Source organism: Carcharodon carcharias, chromosome 12 (genome assembly GCF_017639515.1).
Source record: "Carcharodon carcharias isolate sCarCar2 chromosome 12, sCarCar2.pri, whole genome shotgun sequence".
Taxonomy (NCBI): Eukaryota; Metazoa; Chordata; class Chondrichthyes; order Lamniformes; family Lamnidae; genus Carcharodon; species Carcharodon carcharias.
The window spans coordinates 133,453,218-133,474,739 of record NC_054478.1 but is presented as its reverse complement, the minus strand read 5'-3'; the positions used below and the strand labels follow the sequence as shown (position 1 = coordinate 133,474,739).

The window sequence follows — 21,522 nt, the reverse complement described above, 5'->3', positions numbered from 1 at the left end:
TCCCTCCCGCTCTATCTGTCAGAAACATGAAGTGGAGGATCCCTTTAATGGTGGGCGCGGCCTCGCTTCGGAGTCGGCGGTCAGTAAACCAGCTGCTGCCCCTTTAAAAGTGGCCAGGAAGTAGAGAAGGAAGGAGCTGAACTCTGACCGTGAGGGTGGAAGCACATTCAGCGCGCTCGAAAGACGGTAAGGGGGAGGGGGCAAACAATATAAACCGGGGGGGTGGGGGGGGGGTAAATGTGGGAAGTGACTGTTCGATTGGAAGAGACGGGTGTAGGAGGGGTGCCCGTGGTCTCAAAGCGGTGACCGCGCAATTACTTGTTACTTTAATGTTGCAACTTGCACGGTGTCAGTTTCTATATCTTCAGAACCCCCGAGGGACAGCAGATCACTAAGAGTTTGTCTTTTTTTATGGGCTGTGGGTTGAACTGTAGTGTAAACAAGTGCCCACCATGCTCAGCTGTGTAATACATCTGCCCTGAAATGAGTTGGTTTATTTTGATCTGCATGACCTGCACACTGGAATCTTAATCCTCTTCCCCGACCACAGGTCTGTCCGTGAGCTACTGATGAGCTGTCAATGGTTGAGGTTGGGGTGGGGGGCGGAATAGTGTCATACAAGTGACACTCGTACGTAAGGGAGTCATATCCATTGAACGCCTGAGTTTTCTGAAGAGTATTAAAACGAGTTATTTCTCAAAGACAAAATAAGCAATTATTTGCAAAAGAAGTCTGAGCTAGTACATGCCTCGCAGTCAATGTAAACGCTGCTTCCTATGTCCAAAACGTGTAACTGGATGTATTTTTTCACTTGTTCAGCTCTAAGCGAGTCCTTCCAAAGGAAACGCTTGCACCTTCTAATAAAGTGCATCTTCTAATAACGATTCATCAATGTCTCCCGGAAGATCGACCAGTATTGTGCACAAGTGTGACAGCAGTAGGGCTAGGCTTGTTTTGAATTTAAGATTATGACTCTTTTTACTTGATCCATTTACCTATTGTTTGGCAAAAAAAAACTTTTCTGGACGAATTCTTGTATTAGGAACTTCTCTTCAAACCCAGCAGCCCTAGTTTCCTGCTGCATTAACTGGACTGGGCGCTACAGTGGCAAGCTAGCCTACTGTGTACATCCTTGTGTTAAATTGCATCACCCTATTAATTTTGTCGAATGGGTGGCAGGGATCCAGTGGCGGCTCTGGAGTTTTGCAGTGTCAGTTGTTGATTAGAAATACATCCTTGCTGCTCCCACGTCAGTTATCAGATGCATAATGTTGGCTTGAAGTAATCTGACACAGGTGCTGTAATCTCTCAATTGAAACAGCAGATAAAAAGTTCATTTTGTCATTCTGTATTTAGTGGGTTAGCCGTGAGTATTCTAGTACGTGGAGGTTTTCACCTATTTGGCTTTGTTGAAAATTCTTTGGCTCAAAGGCTCTATGTACATATAGTACTCTTTTTTCCCCCAGATTAACAAGTAACTCTTGCAGTAATTGCCACTTTGTGTCCACTGTAACCAGTTTTCAGAGAGAGTGAACTGCAGAGGATATGCATTTAAGTGGCTATTGAAACAGGCTCTTAAAATAGATCTTTTTAATCCAATGACGTTCCGAAGTTTGTGGAAACGAGTCCCTCTTTCTCCATTTGAATAGTGAGGTTGAAAGAAAGACTTGCACTTCTGGAGATTATGAAAGGTACTACATATGTCCCAAGGTGCTTTACAGCCAATTAAGTATGTTTGAAGTAAAGACAAAATACTGTGGATGCTGGAAATCTGAAACAAAAACAAAAAGTGCTGGAAAAACACAACAGGTCTGACAGCATCTGTGGAGAGAGAGAGAGACAGAGATAATGTTTTGACTCTTCTGTTTGTTTGAAGTGGAGTCACTGTTTTAATATAGTAAACAATTTGCACTCAGCAATGTGATAATGACCATAGGAATATAAGACCTAGGAGCAGGAGTAGGCCATTCAGCCCTTCAAGCTTGTTCCACCGTTCAATGAGATCATGGCTGATCTGGTTGTGGTCTTAACTCCACTTTCCTGTCTGCCCCCTGAAACCCTTGACTCCCTTGTCTATGAAAAATCTGTCTAACTCTGCCTTGAATGCATTCAATTACCCAGTCTCTACAGCTTTCTGTGGAGAGAATTCCAAAGACTAACAGCCCTCAGAATTTCTCCTCATCTCAGTCTTAAAACAGAGACCTCAAGTTCTTAAAATGTCCCCTAGTTTTAATTTCCCCCACAAAGAGAAACATCCTCCCGGTATCTACCCTACCAAGTCGTCTCAAGATCTTGTGTTTCAATAAGAAACATAACCTGTCCAACCTTTCTTATTAAGATAAGCCCCTCATCCCAGGAATGAGTCGAGTGAACCTTCTTTCAGCTGCTAACACAATTATATCTGTTTTCAAATGAGACGAAAAAGACCAGATCATCATCTGTTCTTGGATGTTTGCTAGAGAATAATCATTTGGTCCTGGGCACCATGAAGAGCGCTTCTTCTCTTCAAATAGTGTCATGGATCTTTGACATCCATTTGGGTAGATAGGACCTCTGTTTAATTACTCAACCGAAAGATGACATCTCTGATAGTGCAGCAGTCCCTTGGTAGCACACTGGTGTGTCAGTAGGGACTTTTTCCTCAGGTCTCTGGAATGGGGCTTGAACCTAGGTGAGTGTGCCATCACTGAGATCTGATAGACCATGCTACTAGTTTAGACCATGTTCTTTAGCATGCTGAGTGGTCTACTATATCTGGAAGGTGGTGTGACTTGCATCCAGTTACAACACTGCAAGGAAGTTATGACCAGTAAAAGTGTTGTTTATCATGTCCTACATTGTAATCGGAATATATTCTCCCAGCTGACCCCAAATGACCATGGGTCAACAACATACTCTGTTGTCTCCTCAGGCTATATGCAAGTTTGAACTTTAATCCCATGGCCTGGTTTGGGTTTTGGATCAAAGGACCTGGAAACAGTTGACCATCTTGGACTTCAAAAAAAACATAATGGGACTCATTTTAACTCTAGCTGCAGTAAACTCTAAAGTTTGTTTAGCTTTATGTTTCCCTCATGCTGTTATTCTCTCAACCTACTTCGTAGATCAATGGTTAGGCCTCAACCAGGGTATTATGTCCATTTCTGGGCACTGTACTTTTAGGAGGGATGCCAAGGCAAATGAGAGGTTACATAGGTGGCTTATCAGAATGGTGCCAGGAGTGTGGGACCTTAGCCACGTGGAGAGACTAGAGAAGTTGGGATTGTTCTCCTCGGGGCAGAGAAGGTTAATGGGAGATTTAACAAGGGCATGAAAGATTATGAAGTGTTTTAACAAAGTAGATGAGAAACTGTTTCCACTGGCAGGAGAGTTAATAACCTGAGATTTACAATAATTGACAAAAGAATAGGAGTTCTCTGGAATGCACTGCTTGAAAGGGTGATAGAAGTGGATTCAATAGTAATTTTCAATAGGAACTTGAATTTATACTTGGGAATGAGAAAAATCTATAGAAATGTGGGGAAAGCAGGGCTAATTGGAGAGCTCTTTCATTGAGGCATGATGGGCCGGATGACCTCTGCTTTGTGATAAAGATGTGTGGTGCATGCATGGGCTGTTCATGTTGTGAACATTCACTTTGTCTATTGTGTGGTGTGGGTTTAGAATGTTACCGCTGTGAACATTCTCTGCATCTATTGTTGTGCAATGTGGGCTTGGATTGTCTAGGCAGAGGCAACATTCACAAAATACGGTAGCTGCAATTTAGGGTATGCTGTAATTTCCATGAATTATGAAATAATCAGAAAAACTGACCTCTATCAGGGCACTGATATGCTATTCCTGCTCTGATATATAAATCAACATGCAGAGCAAGGCTACTCTCATTCCAAGAGAACAAAGGTAGGTGTCTTGTTCACACATCACCCTGTACTCATTGACCTATGTTGGGTTCCAGTCTACCAAAGCCTCAATTTAAAAAAAAAAACCCTTGTTTTTATATTGCTTTTCAGCCTCGACCCTCCCTGTCTCTCTAATCTCTCCAGCCCAACAACTGTACAAGATCTCCATGTTCTTACAATTCTGCAGCCTGGTTTTCTTTGCTGCACCTTGGTGGCTGTGCCCACAGCTGTCTGGGCTGAAACTCTGGAATTCCTTCTGAAAATCTGTCTCTCTTCCTTTGGGACGTTTCTTAAAACCTAACTCTGGCCAAATCTGTCTTACTGTCTCCTTTATATGGCTCAGTGTCAAATATTGTCTGGTCTTGTGAAGTTACTTGGGACATTTTACTGTGTTGAAGGTGCTATATAAGTATATGCTGTTATGTTTTGATCAACATGCTTCCTTGCATAATCATTGGTCAAGTGGTTTGATTTGTTTAGACTTTATTCACAAATGTACTGTACATAGTACTCACCCAGTTTTCTTCAGTAATGGGCAGGTTCATACTGACCAGATTTGGCTCCCAGTCCCTGTCAATGTAATTGAATGGACCTGCCAGCAAAGTTCACACTTTTTTATTTGAACTATATTTTCTGGGCATTTTTTTTTTCTGGTATACCTCAGGACTGTGTTCAGTTCTGCATAGAACATATTGCAATGGAGCACGTTGACAATTTCCAGGAGAGGGTGATTTAATTTTGCCTCCCCATGGCTCAGTAGTTGCACTTGATGTAATGCTGAGTCCTAAGGCAGTGAAGTTCTAGATTTTATTCTAGGCCTGTTTTGCAGTAGCAGATCTTATCTGAGAGGGCATTGAGGGCACTGCAGTAAAATTCAATATCCCTGGCCTTGGGTGAAGGGTGGTGGGGAGAGGGAGAATGAACTAGGGCCAGTTCCTGAGCACTACCCTGTGACCCTGCTGTTATTGTTCTTGTATGTCAGGCAAGTGGCGGGGGGAGGTTGGGCTCTTCTGCGATGGCCCTTGCCATTGAATAACCTGTTGATATTTGTTGTCTAGGACAATACTTGAAGAATGGCTGCTTGGGGTGAGGTACCAACGAAGCCAAATCAATGAATTATTTGCACTCCAGAGAGGAGAGGTAAGATGGCAAAATTGAAGAGGGGTTGAAGCAGTCCCACCTAATCGGTACTAAGCAACTGGAGGATGGCATAGAAGAAGCCATATTAGCTTAACAATTTGGCTATTCTCCTCCTCCCAAATTGCTGGAATATTATGGACAAAATCTGTTATTCCCCATTAATCGTATTTTACATTCTATTCCCTGCATGTATCAGTAATTTTGCAACAAGTTTTATAAAATGGGGAACAGGCCTTAGAGACATGTTGTAGGGATATACTATCTGCTGTTTTAATGAAGGCATTCATCCATTCATAATTTGAGTTGACAAGGCATTGCTGCTGACCCGGCACACTAGGTTTTGGTTACTACTTGTCCTGTGTCAGCTGTGGCTCAGTCAGTAGCATTCTTGTCTCAGGTTCAGAAAGTTGAATTCAAGCCCTACTCTGACTACTACACAGAATCTAGGCTGTTGCTCACAGTGCATTGATAAGTAGCAAGGTCAGAGGAGTCGTCTTTCAGCTGATGCATTAAACTGAGTGCCCTTTCTGTTCTGCCAAATTGGCTGCCCTGTTTTCTAAGTTACAACAGCAACTGTGTTTCAAAAAAAAAAGCACTTTGTTAATTGTAAAGCACTTTGGGATGTCCTGAGGCTGTGAAAGGTGGTGTAGAAATACCTTTCCTTTCTTGGTGGAGCACAGCACTCTGCTCTCGGAACCACGTGGCTAAGTAGAATGTTTTGCAATTACTGAGAGAAGCCACTAAGTGAACTCCACCAGGGAGGTCATTAGGCACCTTGTTCAAACAGCCGATGTGCCACACTGCCTTGTGTGGCAATAGCATATTGTGTTTTTTGTCCTCTTAAAAGCCCTGATTCCATGCAGTGCCCTTTCTCACATTACATACACCTATTTTCAGGGTATTAAATATCAAGCATTCAATAGCAAGAATGGACGAGGCTTTCCTTTTTGAAGTTTATTTAACAAATGCACTTAATTAATTCCCCCGAGATAGAAAGCATCACATCAGCAGAAATGCTTTGGTTTGGTATGCCGGAATGTACCTTGATTGCTATTAATTGTGTACACAAAAGGATGACAGCATGAATCCTGATCCTGGATTAGTGTTACATGTATTAAAAGCCAGCTTTATCCCTCCTTGCCCAAGGATATAGCGGTTATCAATAAAAGTTGTCCTCCACTCTGCAAAGCTAATTCCCTGCACAGTGGCAGCAACCCAGCTGTTTTAATATTGTCACCCTGCTGTATGTCATTAGATTCAGTGCACCCATAAGCTTTCAGCAGTAGGAGGCTACTGCTTATAGACATCCATAAGGTGAATATTAGGTCCTTGTTTTTACACTCAATTCTTTAGGGTAATCAGAGATGAGATTAATTAAAGCTTTTTAAACTTTTCCAAAATAATGGTTTTATTAACATTATTTTACCATATGTTTGCAGAGACTTGGACAGCTTTTAAATCAGTACTACAACTCAACTCAGAATGGCCAATTCTTCTGCTTCAGGCAACACGGTTTAATAATCTATTGATTATCCTGTATTGTGTTCTTCTGACACATGGGCTTGGTCCAGTCAATCCTCCTTGATCTTATTAAAAAGGCTGGTTTTTGATAAGGCAGACAAATTATCCAGTAACTTCTATTCTATCTCTCTCTCTCTCTCTCCCCCTCCCTCCCTGTGGTTACACAATGATGCTAGCACACCTGATGTTTATAACAGCGTCGCAGACTTTCAAGGCCTTGCAGCTGTTTTATCTTTAATCTTTTAAACAGTCTGCTGAAGATTTTTTTTCAAAGTTGTCAGCTGAGCAATCTCCTTCTTGAACAAACTGTTTGGTTTTAACCAAACTCTGTTCCGTTTCAGCAAGTAATTGTTCCAGGGTTTTGAGCAATCTTATAGTTTCCTTAAAACTGATACTGAAAACTTCAAAAATGCTTCACTCTTGATGGGATAAATAGAGAGTAGATGTACATGTATGGGGAGAGGTGGAGTGTGAGTAACCTCACCCCTCCATAGGCACATTTTCATTTCCACTCTGTTTCCCCACTGTGACAAGGATAGGAAGTGTGGTGTTATGCTCATATCTTGGATTTTAACTGAACAGGAGCTGCTATTGATGGTAATATAATTTACACCAAACTCTTTGTATCCTCAGAATTCTGTTTTCAATCCTGCAGCATAATTTGGTAGACCTGTTGGATGATGTGATGCTAGATCTCGTGAACTTCAGTGAGTGCTTTCACCTTGTTCAGAGCTGTGTGCACATACAGCCAACAGTGTTTTTAATGTGTAGTGTATTTAAATATATATACATTTTCTTGTTGACCAACAGTTGTGGGGGTGATAAGAGCACAAAGCTGAGCTCAACCTCAAATTGCTGAGGCCCAGCAGATTTTTGCCCTCTAGGTTGATTCTTGCTTTTCCTGATATATATTCGTGACCGAAGCCTTGGTGTACAGGGCACAAACTCAACTTGTGGGTGGTATGAAACTTAGGAGCATTGAGAACTGAGAGGAGGATACTGTAGAACTTGAAAAGGACTTAGACAAGTTGGTGGAATGGGAGGGCAGGTGGCAGACGAAGTTTAATGCAGAGAAATGTGAAGTAATTCATTTAGCAACACAGGAATAGAAGGCCATTCAGCCCATCGACTCTGCTCCACCATTCCTACCAGGCTCCGCCTGCTCCTAACATTTTGGTAGGAAAAACATGGAGAGACAATACAAAATAAAAGAGTACAACTCTGAAAGGGGTCTAAGAGCAGAGGGACCTGGGTGTATATGTGCATAAGTCTTTGAAGGTGGCAAGACAGGTTGAGAGAGCAGTTAATAAAGCATACAGTATCCTAGGCTTTATTAACAGAGGCATAAGAGTACAAAAGCAAGGAATTTGTTGAACTACTATGGGCCACTAGTTCTGCCTCAGCTGGAGTATTATGTCCAGTTTTGAGCACCTCACCTTAGGAAGTATATGAAGGCATTTGGAAGGATATGCAGGATATTCAAAATCATGAGGGGTCTGAACAGAGTAGATAGAAAGAAACTGTTCCTAGTGGCGAAAGGATCGAGAAGGAGAGGGCACAGATTTAAAGTAATTGGCAAAAGAAACAAAGATGAGAGAAAAAAAAACTTTCAAGCAGCGAGTGACTAAGGGCTGGAATGCACTTCCTGAGAATGTGGTGAAGGCAGGTTCAATCGAGGCATTCAAAGGGGAATTAGACCATTATCTGGTAAGGAAGAATGTGCAGGGTTACAGGGAAAAGCTGGGAGAATGCCACTAAGTGAATTGCTCATTCAGAGAGCCGGTGCAGAATGATTGCAGAATCATCAGCAACTGTAAAATCTCTGATCCTGAGATTGTAGTTTATGTTGAAAAAAGAACTTGTCAGAAATTGGCCTATTCTTCAAGTCCTACCACTCTGAAATTATTTGCTTTTGTTTTTAACCACTTGTATTTTGATTTATTGGCAACATTCCACAGAATGTACAGCACGGGAACAGGCAATTCAACCCAATTGGCCCATGCTGTTGTCCATATTCCACGCAAACCTCCTCCCTTACTTCATTTCACCCTATCAGCATATCATCCTATTCCTTTCTCTGTCATGTACTTAGCTTCTCCATGCTATTCACCTTAGCTATTCTCTGTGCTAGTAAGTTTGATCTCTCTGGGTGAACAAGTTTCTCCTGAATTGGATTTATTAGTGGTTATTTTGTACTGTGGCTCCTTGTTTTGGATTCCCCAAGTGGAAACACCTTTCCGATTTATTATCAGTTGGTAATGAAGATGAAGACTTGAATCAGAAGTGCCACGGCAGCCAGGTTAAAAATAATGCACAGTGTATGAACCAAAGTGAAGCCTCCACCATGTGGAGACGAGACTTCACTCAGATGGAATAGAACAGCACTGGCTGGCGAGTACATGGTGGGGGAGATGCAGGAGATCAGTGTGATTGGTTATTTGAAAGTGCTGTTAAACAGGGAGTGAGCAGATGTTTGCACTGAGTGCAAGTGTGTTGAAGGACAATTTTTTAAAAATGAACTTTCAATATATGCTTATTGAGGAATTGAGTTTCAAACAGTTAAATACTTGCAGTCATGTAGCCCCTCTAATGACTCCAGGATGTCCCAAAGTGCTTAATAAACATTTGAAGTACTTCTGAAGTGTAATTATTGTCATTATATAGGAAATGTGATAGATAATCGGTGCATGGAAAGGTCTACAAACAGCAAAACTATTGAAGATACACGTGTGCAAGACACAATTAGCCATTTCAGATCCACTGTTCCCACTTGGGATATGCTCACTTACAGTTGTACCTCAACTGGTAGCTTGTCCACTCCAGGGACTTGGAGCACAAAATCTAGGATGACTGAAGGAGTGCTGCACTATCAGAGGTGCTATTTTTCCAGACGAGATATTAAACTGAAGCTCCAGCTACCACCTTGGGTGGATGTAAACGATTACATGCCATTTCTGTTTGAAGAACAGGAGCATGTTCCTTGGTGTCTTGGCCAATATTAATCCCTAAACTAATATCACAATTTTAATAAAACCTGTTAATTATCTCATTGCTTATCGTGAGAGCTTGATCAGCTGCTTTATTTCTACTATTACAACAATGACCACTTCAAAAAGTACTTTGTTAGCTGTACTTAAGGATATTCTGAGGTCATGAAAGGTTTTATTAATGCAAGGGCTTTCTTATAGTTGGCAGTAGAGGTACATACCTAAGTACAAGATGCTCCATCTATTTTCAAATTACTGGGACTGCTGTACATGGGAGAATATGTAAGGCAGTACCTGAACTTCTAACTAAAATATTACAATGCTTCAGAATTCAGTAATATTTAATTTCCCTTTGATTTGTGACAGGTGCACAAAGGGGAGTGAGTGAGTGCTTCGCAGAAATGAATGACAGTGTCGGGTAAGTTGGACAACTCTATAGGACAAGTGGAAAATTGAAAGGGACTGGGATCTGTTGGGAAAGGAAACGGGTTGAATAGACACCAGGCAGAAGTTAGTACAATACCAAAATATCCAGCTAGATGGTTAAGGAGGGAAATTAGAAATGGTATCCTGGAGATGATATTGAAGTTTCAACTGCTTTAAGGAAACGACTTTCAAAAGATATTTTAGAAGGGGTGTGTTCACATTGTGCAGAACATCAAAGCGCCTCTCAAAAGGAAAGGGTTCTATTGAGATTTGAAACATTTTTCATTTGCGGATGCTGGCATTTGAAGAGACTGGATGATTTGTCAGCCACCAGATTTGAGACCCTTTTAATCCAGCTTGGCCCCTTCTAGTTGTGAGGGTCCTGTAGTAAATGGCACTGAGCAGTCCTAACCCAACTCTAGGTGTGGGCTCATAGCACAATACTGCCCCTTAGTTTGTTGTGCTAATTTTGAGGCCACATCCTGTGTGGTGTGAAAAAAGGAAAAATATCAATACTGGTGCATTGAGGTTATTTCTTTCTTAAAAACATATTGGGGCAGGGTATGTGGTAAGCTATATTCTGCCTTCTTTCTAACCTAGGTGTTGCTTGCCTACAAAGTCTCATACTTCCCAGCACACTTGCCCTGCCCTGTGATTTGCATAAATGCTACTTAGAATTTCAGGACATTGGAAAAAGAAAATGGCAGTGTGTTCTTTCTGTTGGAGGGGTGTGTCTCAGGCTGCTATGGGAATTAGTCTGTGGTGGAGGGCTAGAATATTCAAAGTAATGGGGCCAGGTAGAACGCAACTAAAAGTTCTTCAGATGTGTGGCAAAGAGAATGTAGATCTGGAGCAGAGGGGGATTGGTTATTTTCCAGCAGGAGCAGTGATCTCCCTTTGTGTATGTTTTACTGTGTATGTTGTCTTCCTCAAAGTGAGGACAACATGGAACATTTGTAGCAGCTTGGACACCCAGTAGCAGCATCAGGTCAACTACAATAGGGTTATCTCCAGGAAGGCCCTGGTTTTGAATACTGGTGCTTGATGAGGTAGCTGACTTTAGCATATACTCTCCATGTGCTTGTTCCTGATTGTGGGAGATTCCCCCTGCCCTCCCCACAGCTAGAAAGTGAGGACTGGAAGGACTCTGCTCATACTTCACACTACTGGCGCTCAATGTTTGAGCTCAGATGTGCAGATAAGCCTATTGAAAGAGGGCATCTGACTGCAAGTGGAAGCAGTGCCCGGCACTGTTGGTGCCTTCAGGGGAGAAGGGCAGACAACCACACTCACTTGAGTGACAATACAGTAGCAATAGAGGGTAAACTGTGGAAATGATTACAACTTTTACGTTATATAAAGTGGGAGGAAAAAGCCCAGTGCATTAAGTCACTAAGCTTAACTAGGTGTTTAGATTCTTGGAGATTCTGTGATAGAACTGTTTTAATGACTGGAAACCTTTCTTTCTCATCTTCCAATTTATTCCTCCTCGGTATCATTTGCAAGGCTGGGATTTATTACTCATCCCTAGTCACCCAGAGGAGATGAGGCAACTGCATGACTTGCTAGGCTACTTCAGATGCAGTTTAAGATTCAATCATGTTGGCGTGGGACTGGAGTCATTATATATATTTTTTTTGAAAAATATACTTTATTCATAAAATATCTGAAAGAACATTACAAAACATTTCTAAGTCGGCATCACAAGTGCTTTCATATTCAACTTTTGCACATGGATCACAAGGTGCTTTAATACAATCAATGAATATTACAATCATTTCAATATGGTCATTACAGACAGTCAGACAGTGCAATGGTATTGGAGTTAGCAATGTGCATCATGTTGCACTCTGAGGTGCTTCAGTACAATTATAATACAATTAGTATTCAATGCATACATTTACTGTGAGCAGTACAGCCCGAGGGATCTATACCTTTCCCAGTCCCTCAGCGTACTATGGCAGAAAGGTCTTAGACCGCGACCTTTCCCCATTGGGCCTTTGCGGCAGCTGCCCCAAGCTTTAGTGCGTCCCTCAGCACGTAGTCCTGGACCTTGGAATATGCCAGTCTGCAACACTCAGTCGGAGAGAACTCTTTGCACTGGAAGACCAACAAGTTTCAGGCAGACCAAAGAGCATCTTTCATGGAGCTGATGATCCTCCAGCTGCAGTTGATGTTTGTCTCAGTGTTTCTCCCTGGGAACAGCCTGTAGAGCAGAGTCCCGTGTCACAGCACTGCTCGGGATGAACCTTGACAAAAATCACTGCATCTCTCTCCAGACCTTCTCTGCAAAGGCACATTCCACAAGGTGGTGAACAACAGTCTCTTCCCCACCACAGCTACTTTGAGGGCAACATGCAGAGGGAGTGAGATTCCTGTCGTGTTGGAAGGATCTGACGGGCAGGGCCTTACTCACCACCAGCCAAGCTACATCTTGGTGCTTGTTGGAAAGTTCTGAAGATGAGGCATTCTGCCAAAAGACTTCGACAGTCTGCTTGGGGAATCATCTGACAGAATCCACCATCTCCTTTTCCCGCAAGGCCCCTGGGATGTTACGTGCTGCCCACTGCCTGATGGACTTGTGGTCAAAGGTGTTTCTCTGCATAAATTTTTCCATGAGGGACAGGTGGTACTTGGACTGGAGTCATTGTATAGACTTTTTTCTGAAAAATATACTTTATTCATAAAATACCTGGCAGAACACTCCAAACCATTTCAAAATCACCATCACATAAGTACAATCATATTCAACTTTTACACATGGATCACAAAGTGCATCAATACAATCAATGAATATTACAATCATTTCAATCTGGTCAATGCAGATAATCAGACAATGGCATTGGAGTTATCAACATACATCATGTTGCACTCAGATGCTTCAATACATTTATAATACAATTAATATTCACTGCATACATTCATTTTGAGCTGTACAGCCCGAGGGGCTCTCAATAGTTCCCAGTCCCTTGGTGCACTGTGGCAGAAAGGTCTTAGACAGTGACCTTTCCCCTTTGCGGCAGCTGCCCCAAGCTTCAGTGCGTCCCTCAGCATGTAGTCCTGGACTTGTGAATGTGCCAATCTGCAACACTCGGTCGTGGACAATTCTTTGCGCTGGAAGACAAACAAGTTTCGGGCAGACCAAAGAGCGTCTTTCACCGAGTTGATGATCCTCCAGCTGCAGTTGATGTTTGTCTCGGTGTGTCCCCCTGGGAACAGCCCATAGAGCACAGAGTCCTGTGTCACAGAACTGCTCGGGATGAACCTTGACAGAAACCACTGCATCTCTCTCCAGACCTTCTTTCCAAAGGCACAATCCACAAGGAGGTGAACAACGGTCTCTTCCCCACCACAGCCACCTCAAGGGCAACGTGCAGAGGGGGTGAGACTCCTGGCGTGTTGGAAGGATCTGACAGGGAGGGCCTTTCTCACCACCAGCCAAGCTATATCTTGGTGCTTGTTGGAAAGTTCTGGCGATGAGGCATTCTGCCAAATGATTTTGACAGTCTGTTCGGGGAACCATCCCATAGGATCCACCCTTTCCTTTTCCCGCAGGGCCTCTAAGACGTTACGTGCTGACCACTGCCTGATGGACTTGTGGTCAAAGATGTTTCTCTGCATTAATTTTTCCACCAGGGACAGGTGGGATGGCACGGTCCAACTACTTGGAGCGTTACGCGGCTGCGTGGTCAGACCAGACCCATCCTTCGCAACACCAGGGACAGGTAGCACCTCAGCACGTAGTGACACTTGGTGTTTGCGTACTGAGGGTCTACGCACAGCTTGATGCAGCCACACACAAAGGTGGCCATCAGTATGAGGGTGATGTTGGGCACGTTTTTTTCCCCCCTTATCTAGAGGCTTGTACATCGCGTCCCTGCGGACAAGGTCCATTTTTGATCTCCAGATAAAGCGAAAGATGGCTCGGGTGATCACCATCGTGCAGGAGTCTGGAATGGGCCAGACCTGTGCCATGTACAGCAACAGCGAGAGTGCCTCACACCTGATGACCAGGTTCTTACCTGCAATGGAGAGGGAGCGTCGCCCCCACGTGCCCAGTTTTCTTTTCACCGTAGGCACTCGGTCCTTCCAGTTTCACCATAGACACTCAGTCCTTACAATTTCTAAAGCATGCCCCGATCCCTCCGAACCATATCCCCAGCACCTTCAGGCCGTCAGCCCAGTTCCCAAAGAACATGGCCTCACTCTTCACATGATTTACCTTGGCTCTCGAGGCCAGTTAGAACTGGTCGCAGATGTGGATCAGTCTGCACCTACAGCGGATCCGAGCAGAAGACGGCGACATCATCCATGTACAGAGAGGCTTTGACCTCTGTGCCTCCACTGCCTGGGATTGTCACTCTTTTGCCCGGATCCTTCCTAATGGACTCAGCAAAGGGAGTCATTGTATAGACTAGACCAGGTAACGATGGCAGCCTTCCTTCCCTAAAGGACATCAGTGGGCTCATTGGGTTCTCATGATGATCCATTGTCTTCACAGTCACTTTTATTAATCAGATTTTAATTTCCAGACTCTCTAAACTGAGTTGGAATTCTCAAATGGCCAGGATGGGATTTGAGCTCCATTCTCACGATTACTAGTCCACGAGTAATATGCTGTACTCACATAAGGTCACACCTCTGTTGAGTAATGATTAAGTGTTAGACAGGCAGTTTACACCTCCTTGCACACAGTCACATTCCATTGTTTAGTGGTTCTGTTTAAAACCCTGCCCAATTTGGCACAAATCAGCTTGCCATGCGATGTGTGTTTAATACCATTAGTGTTCTGCTTTTGGCCTTTGCAGTGGTGACGGACCCTATCCAGAACAGCCTATACCAGAGACGTTGTCAAGGCAGAGCAGGCGAGGCTATTGTGGCTGCTGTAAGGAGTTGTATACCTGTCTGGATCAGGTGAGGATTGTGGGTGGGCATGGTAATGGTTTTATTTTAAAGGTCAAGTTTCTCTGTTATGTAAAAAAAACTTTAATCCAGCACAATGCAAGCCTCATTCATAATCACCAGGCTTGCATACCTGCTGAGTCAGAAGATTGTAGATTCAAGCTGAATCTTGGCATGTAATCTATTCTGACACTGAGGGAGTGCTGCATTGTCAGATGTGCCGTCAAGCCGATGCCCCGTTTGGAGTTTTCAGCTGAAGATCACTTACCCCCTTCCCTAGCTCCAGGCTCAGTTCCTGTTCTGATCACTGATCTTTAGGGAGGAACTGAGTGGGGACTGCAGCATCACCTCTACACACGAGGGAAGGTTGAACATGGGTTGTTCTACCTGGTTAGTATCTCATGACAAACCAATGAAGCTGTTGCCAAATGTCTGCCTGGTAAAGGAAATGTGAATCCAAGCGGATTTTAGGTTAAAATCAAACGTGTAACCTCTGATGGGTCATTGGACTTTATGTTAACTCTGTGTCTCTCTCCACAGATGCTGCCAGACCTCCTGAGTTTTCCCAGCGTTTTTGTTTTTACTTCAGTTTTCCAGCATGTGCAGTATTTTGCTTTTATTTTAGTGTAATCTCCCCCACTGGCTTAGTTGGTTATGACAACTTGCAGCCTAGTCATGTAGTGCAGCAAGATCCCAGGCTCAGCCCCCAAACTGTGCTGATCCCTGCTGTAGCACTGGGGTGACTGTGGCACCTCAGCAAAGGAGAAGCACAATGTGGTGGGCTTCCCAGTGTTAATTGCGCTCTGCTAGAGAGCTCATGGAATGGGATCAGGTTCTGCTATGGTTAGGGTAGGGGACCAGCCTGCTGACCCTCTCATTTAAGTGCCTGCACCATTAGATAGAGAGCTGCTTCTATGCTTGGAACTGTACCTCAGCAAGATTCAACCATCTTTTGGCAAGGAAAGGGCAGATTGCTTAGAAATGTGGGGGTGTGGAGAAATTAATTTGTAGTGAAATCAAGTGTAATGTTAGTTGAATTGTGCTCACTATGATTGACCACACACTTTGTTTTTGGTTCAGCACCTTCAGACCATTCGGCACAGGCAGTTTGCCAGTGAGTCCAGGAATCAAGGACAGGCTAAAAGCCTCATGGAGCGCTTCCTGCAGGATGTCATACAGTACCACCCTTCCCGATATAAAGACAACAGGTAAAGAAAGTAGTCTTAGATTTATGGCTCTTCATCCTGTAATACTCCACCAGTTAGCAGCTGAGTGCCTCAACAGCTGGTGTATGCAGCCACTAGTCGCTGCTGACACACGCTAACTGCCTCATTTTTGTAACATGAAAGATAAAACTGCAATGTGACTTTAAGGTAGAAATGATTGGCCTTTCTCCCTGATGCCTCTGTGAGGTCCAAGTTGCAAGACCTCCAGCACCAGGGATATTTTGATTAGAAAAAATGTCCCTGGATAAAACACTCTATCTTCCCATCTTTTGTCAAGGCTTTCAAGGTTGCAGGACAGTGATAAATAGGCAAGTAGAACAGCTCAATGCCACAATTTATCTAAGTCCCAAATAAATCAAAGAGGAATGTTGAAGTACTTTATTGAATGTAAAGTGCTTTATATTCTGAGGCCATGAGAAATGCTGTTTAAATGTCTGTCCTTTCTTGTTTAGTATTTTTACTGCTTGAGTGGATGTAGGGAAGATCCAATGCTAGACACTCTTCCAGTGAGTGCTAGGAGTTCCTCCCCAACAGGAATGGGGAAGGCAGTGAAGGAGTTCCTCCTTGAGGGAATACAAATGAAGGTGAAGAGTGTTCTAATGCCAGGTGATCCTTGCCTGAAGTAGGATGCTCAATAAAATGTTTCATGTGGTTTGCCAACTTTCTATACCAATTTGCTTCCCCTGCTGACATCAACATGAACCAAGAAACTCATCTTTATTTCTTGTAGGGATGTTTTTTTTTCTTCCACCTGCCATACGTTAAAATTTCTGTGTGTTCCTCAGGTCAACATACATGGATCTACCATCAGTTAGTGCCCCGCTTCTACCCAAGAAAGACCTTGCAGACACGCATTCTTATCAAGATGACAAAGATACTGTTGGGACCAGAGAGGAGTTACCCAGCACGGATAACGAATCTATCCGATCAGCACACTTCATGGTTGGGAGGAACGCAACAAGTTACAGTCGGATCAAAGGCAGCGGTGCATCTCCAATGCCCATTGGGGCTCCACAAAGTCACAAAGATAGTATGATTAAAGAACCAACATCTGGAGAACAGTTGATGGACATCACCTCCCCTACCCATAAAGGCTTATGCAGGACTGCTTTCTTAGGTGTGAGTGAGGGTGTCCTATCATGCAATAAAATGGATAGGCATGGACATCGCATTGGCTTAGGCCTGTATAAACCCACACCAAGAAAAGGAATAAAGGACCATGATAAGCCCATGGCTGTTAGCCCCCCTAGATGTGAACAACATGAACATTGGAGTCCCACATCTGCTCAAATGAACTTTCCTAATGTCTCCTCAGGGCCAGCTTTTAGGTTTTCCAAATTGCACAATGTTAACTCTCAGGGCACAATAGCAGGGTCTCCTCTTCCTCAACTCAGGGACTACACAGGGACTAGTAACCCATGCTGCGTTGGTGGGCCAAGCCAAGCTGAGGAGTGCAAGCCACAGAACAGGAACACCGTCACTTGCCTCAGTACTCTCAAAGAAACCAAAATAGTGGACCGCATAGAGGATTTGGTGTCTCAGACCATTGAGACAGTCATTCAGAAATACTGTAACAGGCAAACGTCACAATCGCAAGACAGTGACAGTGAGAATTCAGCTGCGGAGGTGAAAGGGATACCTACATATTGCCAGCTTGAAAAGAAAAGAAAAGCAGTAGAGACAGGCCTGAAGAGCAGTATTTCAGGTACAAAATGGCCGCCTGAAGGAGATCAGCATCCTTGTAACCCTTCAAACAGTGGTGAAATGGTTTGCAACAGACAGGCAATGCAGGATACTGCATCGTGCTTCAAGAAAATGCTATCTTTAACCCTCTCTAATGATAGAAAGTCTGGAAGGCACCACCAGGGCACTGGCGAAGATGGTAGTTCTGGTGGCAGCATTTGTTCTCTTGGCAGCCAACTGGGGCACTTGAAGTCTACCAGCAGCTCTGAATGGGACACCTCTGTCAAGGTAGAGAAGGACTGTTCAAGGAGAGCAAGCAAGGATTTGGAGCTGCTTACGGACACCCAAATAACCCTTGAAGACCGTGGCTATAAAACTCAGCTGAGCTCAGTCCTCCATTTCAAACCAGGTGAGTGTGACAAAATGGAAGTAAATCCCATCTCTTCAGAGAATGACATGAAAGTGGAACACATTGAAGAAAAACTGCAGCCTCTTGAAGCTGAGCGAAAGCTTCGGTCTCTACCATACGTGCCTACTTCTTTTGCTGGAAAGACCTGGTCAGAAATTATGGCTGAGGATGATCTGAAAGTGGAGGCACTGGTAAAGGAGTTCAAGGAGGGGCGATATTTGTGTTATTTTGATAGCGAGTCTTTGGCCAACCATGGAAAGAGACCAAGGAAAAAGCATAGATCTGATATGAAAGGCACTTCAAAGGTTACTTCCAAGGCGTCGGCTGAAACAAGCTTAGATGTCCCTGTTCCTGAGCTATTGCCACACCTGCAAGAGGGGAACAATGAGGTTGAGCCTTCCCCTGCTCTTTGCAAGCTGGAAGTGGTGAAGAAGTCAGCTTTGAGGCACTGTCGCTTGGCATCCAGGTGCCAGGTTGTCAAAGTCAGTCATGGCACCCAAACTAGCGAGGTCAGCTACCCAGTAGTCAAAAAGAAATCCAGAAAGATGGAGCAGGAGCCGGAGAACGTTTGGACTGGGCCAGAGCAAGGGAGGTCTGATATGAAAACCAGGTTGTGCTCGTTGAGGTTGCCCAGAGCCTATAGCAAGATCATGAGCCCAGTCCAGCCCAGGACAGTCATTTACGTCCTGTCCTCGCCCGACTTCACGTCCACGGCGCAAGCGGTCTCGCGGGAAGGCAAGAGGAACTCCAAGGCGTCGGAGGACAGCGCCAGCCCCACCAAATACAAGTACAAGAAGTCGCCGGTGCGCTATTACGACCCGGCCACGAACAGGATCGTGAAGACCCCCCCGAGCAGCAGCTTCAGCGCCGAGCGCCTGAGGAGATCGGCGTCGTCGCACCATGTGCGCCAGCTCTTCCGCAGCCTCAGCCCCGACATCAACGTGGGGCAGCTCACCGAGCAGCCTAAGTCCCGGCTGAAGGCCGACCTGCCCAAGGCCGGGCGGAAGGCGGGCGGCGTGGGCCTCAAGGCCAAGGACTGGGCCCTGGGGGAGAGCCCGAGCAGCGACTGCCCGTCCAAAAGCACCGGCACCGCCTCCAGCTCCCGCCAGCCTTCGCTGTCCCGGACGCTCCTGGGCTCGGACGGGCCTCCGCCGCGGCGCCTGCCGGAGCAGAAGGTGGCCGTCCTGTCGCCGCTCAGGAGGGACACGCCCGACTCCCCATTCGGCAAACTCAACGTCTACGTGGGCCCGCGGAGCCGGCGGGCGCCCGCCAGGGAGAACCCGGCCCCGGCAGGCTCCGGGGAAGTGAGGCGGGTGGAGGGGGAGAAGGAGGAGGAGGAGGAGGCCTCGCCGAGCCGGAGGGGCGCGACGTCACAATCGGACTCGGGGGCTCCGGCGGTCGGGGTCGGGGTCGGGGTCGCGGTCGGGGTCGGGGTCGCGGCCGCAGCCGGCCCCCCGCCACCGCGCAGGCCCCGCCTGCGGTCCGGCTTCCGGGCGGCCCCGGACAAGGACGGTGTTTCCTCGGGCGCCAAGGTGCTTCGTTGGGAAGCCGAACGCAGCAGCGGGGCGAAGGCGGCTCGGCGGCACAGCCCCCGCCAGGGCACCCGCAAGAGGAAGTGATGGCTGCTACAGGCCGCCTGAAGAGACAGTGTCACCGTGTCCTGACCTCCCCCTGCCCGCGCCTCTCATTCTCAAGCCGTGTTTTTCTTTTCTATTTGTATGAAGTACTTCAGGGAATTTGCGGTTAAAACAAATTGCAGTCTGTATTTTTATAAAGAGCCCAGGTGTTTTTATTTAAAGTGTCTTGAGTTAAAATGTTAACAAGTGGTTCACTGCTCCAAACAGCACCAAAAAAATGATGCATGGTTTTTATTCGCCATCATTTAGAGAAAACATATAGCACGGAAACGGATCATTTGGGCCAGCTGGTCTGTGCTTGTGCTGCACATGAGCCACTTTCCACTCCATCTACCCCATCAGCGTATCCTCTTCCTTTCCTGTATATGTTCTTTTCCAGATCCCCTTAAACACATCTGTACTTTTCACCTTAACTGTTCCTTATGGTAACAAGTTCTGCATTCTAATCGCTCTCTGGGTAAAGAAGCTGCTCCAAAATTCTTTATAGGATTTGTTAGTGAGTACCTTATGTTTATGTCCTCTTGTTTTGGATGAACATCTATACATCTATCCTATCAGACCTCCTAATCTTAAAGACCTCTATGAGGTCACACCCTTTGCCTTCTCTTTTCTAAGCTACAGTTAGTGAGCCTACTTCAACCCCCTGACTTATGTGGAGTTAGCAGATTGTAATCAACTGAGTCAAGTACATGTGCTGTAGGAGAGGGAAAAATGCGCAAGGAGTTCCTCTCCTGATAGCTGTCCAATAACTGCTGATGAAAGTCCACATGTATGAAGACAATCTGAGCCAATAGGTCAGTGACACTTTCTGTCTAGATTCATTCATGCAGAGTGACCATCTGGGTCAACGTGCGAGGCTATTTGCAAGAGAAAACCAACAGGGGGGTTCTTGTATGCCCCTGTCACCGAGGATACAGTAGAAGAAAGAGGTTGTATAGCTCACATTATTGAACGCTAAACATTGGTAAATGTAAAGAAGCAAGTTGGCCCTTCTCTACTTGCATCATTTGCACTCTGGTGTCCTGAGTGAAAATTACAGTAAAGCAAGGCAGGGACTTCATTATCAATGGCTGAAGGTAACCATGGCCGTGAACTTGTACATGTGAGCTTCTTCCAGGCTGAAGCTGGAAGTATTGGCAACAACTCGTGGTTTATTGTCCACTGTTATATAAGGGAAGTCACTGAAGGGACTCAATTCAGAGAGAACTTTTCATTTCTTTCTCTTGCCAGAGATACCTGTAGTTGGAGCTCGAATTCCCCATTCACTGACAGCCCCACGCCTTCTCTTTGTAACTGAGCATCACAATATAAACATTCCAACCAGAATTTATAAATTAAACCATGTCATATTGCATACAAACGTCAACTAATCACTCTTGAGCATTCCCTTAAGGGCTTGCCTTCTGTGTGCCTTTTCTTGTCTTGGTGCTGCTGCCACAGTGCTGCATCACATTGTGGCTGATGGAAAGCTGTTGGCTTTCACTGCAGATGGTCTTGGAGGGTGAACCCGTGCAATTTTGTGCCTGGAAGGATCCAGCTGTGGACTGCACCATCTTAGCATAGGTGGCAGCAGCCTGGGTGTCTGGCTGATGGGCAAAAGCAAGGGCACAAGTGGAGTGGCTGGATGAAGGCTGCTTACTGGAGAAAGGATGGCAGGTTTGTGCTCCATGGAGCTACTGCCAATCTCCTAGG

At 45.1% G+C, this 21,522-nt stretch overlaps 1 protein-coding gene across 6 annotated transcripts; it reads left to right on the top strand.

The window, feature by feature from the left end:
* The first annotated feature begins 121 nt into the window (after positions 1-121).
* Positions 122-19,991, top strand: zdbf2 (zinc finger, DBF-type containing 2). 6 transcript variants are annotated; one of them, XM_041201823.1, is made up of 7 exons: positions 122-186; positions 4,958-5,039; positions 7,194-7,267; positions 9,914-9,965; positions 14,782-14,887; positions 15,956-16,083; positions 16,887-19,991. In XM_041201823.1, exons 2-7 carry the CDS (start codon positions 5,011-5,013, stop codon positions 19,810-19,812), a joined length of 3,315 nt encoding a protein of 1,104 aa, XP_041057757.1. In that variant the 5' UTR covers positions 122-186; positions 4,958-5,010; the 3' UTR covers positions 19,813-19,991. The 6 variants fall into 6 exon arrangements, with proteins under 6 accessions (XP_041057757.1, XP_041057762.1, XP_041057763.1 ...); XM_041201826.1 differs by lacking the exon at positions 122-186 and adding an exon at positions 345-550 and having other exon boundaries at positions 7,216-7,267; XM_041201825.1 differs by lacking the exon at positions 122-186 and adding an exon at positions 345-550.
* Positions 19,992-21,522: the final 1,531 nt, after the last annotated feature.